The following is a 6,000-nucleotide window of genomic DNA, read 5'->3' as shown; positions in this document are numbered from 1 at the left end:
GACAGACAAATGTTATGTATTCTTTTTTCCCCACAAATATCTCCCGAGACTTTTTTAGTGTTTCCCAGGCATCTTTATCAGTCAAGTGTGGAATTACTGTCTCACACCTTGAAGATACGTTTTAAAATTAAAAATAACAAAGATTCATAAAAAAACTACACAACTTCAAGAAAAACGATGCAATCAGGCCAATTTTGAATTCAAGCAGTATTTTATTCCTATGAATCTTCTTCAAGTTCTGAGAGTAAGAAGTTTTATCTTTTGTGTTTATGATAACGTTTTGTCAGTAATTGTGCAATATAACAATGCTTAGGAGCATAATCACTACCAGTTTTTAATTTCGTACTTCTGGTATTGTGGGCAATTGGAAATTTAATCTAGCACAGCACTTGTACCCATGGGAAGTTTGGTCATTTCTGGAAAATCCCAATTTGTGAAAAAACAAACTTTAAACTCCAAGAAAAATGATCCAGATGTATGTAAATGTTATATACCTAGTAGCACAAGCATACTCCTGGCGTCCATTGTTAATGTCACATCAGTGACGTGTGATTCAATGTCCGTAATAATCAATAAACTGAAACAATGTAATATTTGCATTTGTATATTTATATTTATTTGCCCTTCTGCAAAATATATGAATATATTACATTTGAATGGTATATGTTTGAATGTTCATACTTTGCATACTTTTTTTTCCATTGTACAAGATACGTTTATACAATATTTACAAGATTTCAGTCACGTGAAAAACTTTTTAAAACCTACAAATAAGTAGATACAACGACACAACCTTTACAAAAGAATATAAACTACCAACCCAAACATTTTGAGTTTTTTTTCCACACAACCCTGGGACTAGAAATAATTTTATAAATAATCTAGGGAACCTCTACACAGCAGTCAAACAGATAACATTTTTCATATTTGTACTTAATTAAACAATCTTGCAGTCTTGCAATTGTTACTGCCATAAATATTGCTACTGAACTTGTTTTTCTAAAATCTGCCATACTTTCTTTATTGCAAAGTCAACATACTCATGAACTAATCTCCGTGGGGATCTTTACCCTGACAACAACACATTGTGCTTGGTATGCATATCTAAAATCATTTCTAATGCATTATTATATAAATTAACTTGTAAAAATGTACACTTATACATGAACGACCTTGTGGATTCAATCCAATCTGTGGTGCTTTTCTCAGTCTTTTTATCACAACCAAAACACAGGCGATTCACCACCTTTAAAATACTGAGATTTCTGCAGCTAAAATAAAATATCACACAGCCTTTTGAGTGTGGATAAACCTTGAGAGAATAAATAACATCTCTCAAAGCTTGACACGCTGTTTATAACAGCACTTTTCTTTTTGGACGGACTTTGGAAGCATGTACTTGGTTCTCAGATTAAGACAAATTTCTCCAAATAAACAATTTTCACTTCTGCTCCCAAATACATCCTGGGAATGGAGAGTTTAAACACAAAAATACTTTAGTAATATATGTGCCACTTTTGTGTAAACTTAAGTTCATTACTGGATCCAGTTCCTACATCTTTCCCTTGATATGTACAGTTTTTAAATTTGAGTACACTTTGATTTGTGACTTCGTTTTAAAAATACAAATAGCTCTAAAGTGAACCTGTATGAATAAAATGCAAGAAATGTGCCTGCATAACATGTGAAGGTGACCATTTATAACGTTCATGATAACTTTCTTTCTTTGCTCAGTGCATTTTTTGGTTATATATTTTGTTAGCTAGATATGTCTGTCCAAAATATTTAACTGACTCTAATAATCAAATTAGTGTTTCAATGTGTACTTCTGAACTACACCCTTCAGCATTTTGACGACTGCAGTACACGAGTCTTCTTTACCGGCTGTCGATCACTGTCTATGTAATACATCTGAACATTGCCGTTAGATTTTCCTTGCAAGAAAGCTGGCATAGTTGGTCTTGACCCCTGACTGGACACACTTTCATCAGTGTCACTATAGTCAGGTCTTTGTGTGGTGGACTGTATGTAACTCAATTCATATTCCTCTGCATACTCTGACCTGGTGTGATTTGGCGTTTGATTTGGCGACTGCCGATACCCTTGCCATGATTGGACATTTTTAGGACTCACTGCCATGTGGTTTGCATTGGACAACCTCTCATTACCCTGTGGTTCATGCTGTCTCCATGAATTATAGTCCATTTTACCAGTGTTATACTGAGGAGGAGTTGAAGTACTACCTCTGGGAGATGGATAGCGCTCAAAGGAGCTGTTCTGTGTGTATGTCCCAGCAGTACTAGGCAAGGAGTCTCTACTATTGTTACTTTCCTCTTGCCCCTCTAGAATACTAGGAGGTCTATGTATCACAGTCTGGGCTGACGAAGCGGAAGCAGATGAATACTGACTACTTGTACTTGTGGCACTACCAGGTCGGTTCTGTGGAGATGAGAACTGAGATGATGGTGACACCATGGGTGAAGTGCGGCTGGGAGAACCTCGAGAAGCTGTGTACCTCTGGGCGATGGGAGCTTTTGTTTGTGGTGAGGCAAACGTCCTCAGAGCCGGTGACCTTTGGTCTTGCCCCTCCCAATCCGAATCGCTGCTATCAGGCTGGACAAAGTTCAGTGGAGATTGTAACGGTTTCTGCTGGAAATAGCCATGTTGTGGTGACCTTGGTGACTGCCCCCTAGGTGACACTCCTCCATGAGGGTAAGGAGGTGGTAACCTGTGTCTGGGATATGGTGGAAGGTACGGTGGACGCATTCCAGAAGACAAAGGGCCATTCTGCTGAAATATTTTGGGAATGTTATTCAGGTCAAATTTCTCTGCGGGTTTTTCATTGTCTGTCATGTGCACAGTTTTCTTTTCTGCATATTTTATGCCATACTGGCTATCCTGTCTGTCTTGTTGGCCTCTTCCCTCCCCTATCTCATCATCAGCATCATTTTCATAAGGGACACCCCTGGGAGGGGGGAGGGGTGGAGGAGCAGCCTCAAAGTCTGCGGAATTATTATGATGCTGGTCATTGAAATGCACATGCTTTAAAATGGGTTTTGGTGGAGGGGGAGGCCTACTGGGCTTCAAACTGTGGGCTTCACTCAGGGGTGTTGACTCTCCATATTTAGGAGGTGGTGTACCTGGTGGGGTGTATCCCGTAATTTTTCTGGGCCCATTCAAGTTTCTGACCGAGTCCTGCCCATTGGCCGGTGCACTGACCCCCAGTGGTTTGGGTCTTCTTTCCTGACTGCGTCCATTGTCTGATGACCCGTCAGGATGACCACTACCCCTGCTGGATGCAGCAGAGGAGTCTGAAGATGTCCTTTTAGGGGCAAAAGGTCTGGCACTTGGTCTCTGTTGTTGTGAGATATTGGTCTGTTCTCTGTGATATGGGGAATCATCCACATTGATTTCGTGAAATTCCATCTCCATATCATCGTGTTGCTGTGAGATCTGGAGGTTCTGTTGTATTGGTGTAGAAGTAGCTTGAGTTTGTGCAGCATCCGGCACAGGAGGGACTGGCATTGGGTTGGCCGCTTGCTCCTTCTTCAGTTCCTGTATACTCAGTCTTTGCATGTGCTCAACAGCTTGCCAATGCTGGTGGGTCTCGGCAAGAACTTTGTGGGCAAGCATTGTGGGGTCCGTTATCCCCAGTGGTTTGGTATCAGGATAACTGAGCTCAGAGCTTTTGTCAGAGGACAAGGAGTCAGTCCTTTTAGGAGTGCTGAGAGTCTGGGGCTCATTGGTCAGTGTCCGGTCACTGGCACTGCTTTTAGTGGATGACCTGTGGCTCTTGAGGTCAAATGCCCTTTTGATACCACCCGATGACCCACTTTTGCCAGTCAGAGTACTACTACCCGAGGCTGCTGAGCTTCTCAGATTTGACTGTCTATTCAACCCTGTATAATCTGTCATGGGTGGAGGATTATAAGGCAATTCCTCCTCTGACGATTCATATTCCTCATGATGAAGAGGAGCTGCAGCATTACTGTTATTAAGCATGGGATGAACCCCTCCACTTTCAGAAGCACTGGACGAAATGGAGCCGTTTTCATCCCTGTGGTGCTGGACCTCAACGCCCAGAACTTTTGGCATGTTTTCTTGGTATTCCTGTGGTTTCTGTTGCAGGGATGTGGCACTGGGGCCACCATATCTGAAGGCATCTTCCACCTTTGCTGACATGTTTGGGGAGGTGAGACCATTTTTCTGCACAGGGCCGCCCCTGTACTGGCCCAGTCCTGGCTTGTTGCCTATCCCAGGTGAGAATCTCTGAAATCCGGGTAGATTTCGGCCAACTAATCCTCCCTGGAAAAGAAAAGATCAAATGTGTTTGTATTTGATTATTGTTAAATCTTGGCAGTGTTTCAGGACTTTCCTTATTTTATTATCTAGTAGTTGAAAACATCAATTTGATCAAGTAGCCCCTGTTTAAAATAAGAGGTATCAGGTTCCACCCCAAGTAAACAAATTACACACTAATGTCAACATAGCATGCTATTTTGGCATGCTACAGTAAGTTTTAAAATGTTTAACTACCTGTGCTGTTTTCAACTTCTACATTCTGTTTCTTATTATTGAAAAAGAAAAAAAAAAGCAAAAAACAAACAAAAAAAAACTAACCTGCTGCATAAGTTGCATCCTTGTTGAGGGATCCATGGTGTAGGCCCCAGTGGGAAACCTTCCTCTGCCGTGAGGGGAGTCAGGAGGGGTGCTGCCCTTGGAGAAGTTGGAGGTGGAAGTGGCAGACCCTGATGATGCCAAACTCTCCATGCTGCTAGAGCTGTCCAGGGAGAGGCTTCTTGGAGCTTCTTGAGTGTCTGAGAGAAAAAAATTATAAATTTTAGACAATCAAAACTGTCATCGAGTTTTTAGAGTGGAGAAATGGGCCTAGTGGAGACACAGGCCCAGATACAGAAAAATTAAGTTCCGACAAATACTGGTAGAAAAAAGACATAGTTTGCATCTTGTGCAATGCTGATGTATGGGCATTTGTCTAATAAAATGGTACATATTGAGGTATAAAATTAAAAGAGCTTACCGAGTACAGCAAGCAGAGCCTGCAGGGCACACTGGACTGTCCTCTTAGTGGCCTGCTTGCCTGGCTTGATGGTCACTTCATCCTTGCCTACATCTATCAGGTCAAAACCTACAGGAAAGAGAAACCATATCATACACGATGCTTGATGAAAAAAAACACAAAAATCATTGTATGCAACTTGTAGAAAATAATTTCATTAACCATTATTTTGATTATTTTCCTCAACTGTTTAACTTGATCAATGAACTGACACTATGGCAGCAGCTAAAATATACATGACCAATTAACTTATTCAGAATATGTTTCCTACATTTGGCTATTTTTATTGCATTAAATGTAAGAAGTTGTGTACCTATAGCAGCAAGGAACTCATGGCATCCAGGGACCCTCCATAACTTCACCCTCATTGTAACCTGAGCATTGCCATCCTTCTGAGAGAGTTTCCCATTAACATCTCTTAACTGAATAACAATTGCAATAAAATAAAGTTAAAAACATATCGTTGAAAAATTTTCCACTGAAACATAAATGCTTGTGTAAATCTGAAAATATTGGAACTAGGTTTAACAAATATCATGTAACAAGTTTAATAAATATCACAGCAGTCCTAGGGTTCTTATCTAGTTTGTAATAAAATAATTGCTTCAATTGTGCAAAGAAAATCATCTAATTTGAAATCTTACCAGTTGAATGATTGCTTCTCCTGCTTCATACTGGGACAACAACTTGGATAAGGGAATCAAACTGTTGACAGGAAGACCTGTAAGAAGTAGTGTAGTTCAATATTAGTGGAAAGTCCTATGAATAGCTTTTATCAATACTTGCCCTTTGTTCATGTTTATGTAATAGCAGTAAATAATAGCTAAACAATCAGAATGATTTACCTAAATATATTTCTGACAATTTGACATTCCTAGCTAACATATTTTCATCATTTGTAAACAATATATTAAATAAATTCA

The 6,000-nt window shown here is 40.0% G+C and overlaps 1 protein-coding gene across 1 annotated transcript in view; it reads right to left on the bottom strand.

Moving 5' to 3' along the window:
- Window positions 1-593: 593 nt before the first annotated feature.
- The window catches only part of LOC106171995 (tetratricopeptide repeat protein 28), a 35,880-nt gene continuing 30,473 nt past the window's right edge, over window positions 594-6,000 (bottom strand). Inside the window, exons 12-16 of the mRNA XM_013552565.3 lie at window positions 5,722-5,798; window positions 5,391-5,499; window positions 5,039-5,146; window positions 4,621-4,817; window positions 594-4,305 (exon numbers count right to left, since the gene is read on the bottom strand). Of these exons, the coding sequence (XP_013408019.2) occupies window positions 1,843-4,305; window positions 4,621-4,817; window positions 5,039-5,146; window positions 5,391-5,499; window positions 5,722-5,798 (2,954 nt within the window). The 3' untranslated portion in view covers window positions 594-1,842. The remainder of the gene's footprint in view (window positions 4,306-4,620; window positions 4,818-5,038; window positions 5,147-5,390; window positions 5,500-5,721; window positions 5,799-6,000) is intronic.

Source organism: Lingula anatina, chromosome 1 (genome assembly GCF_051362555.1).
Source record: "Lingula anatina isolate TDL-2025a chromosome 1, LinAna3.0, whole genome shotgun sequence".
Lineage (NCBI taxonomy): Eukaryota > Metazoa > Brachiopoda > Lingulata > Lingulida > Lingulidae > Lingula > Lingula anatina.
This window is presented reverse-complemented; position numbering and strand designations above follow the sequence as displayed.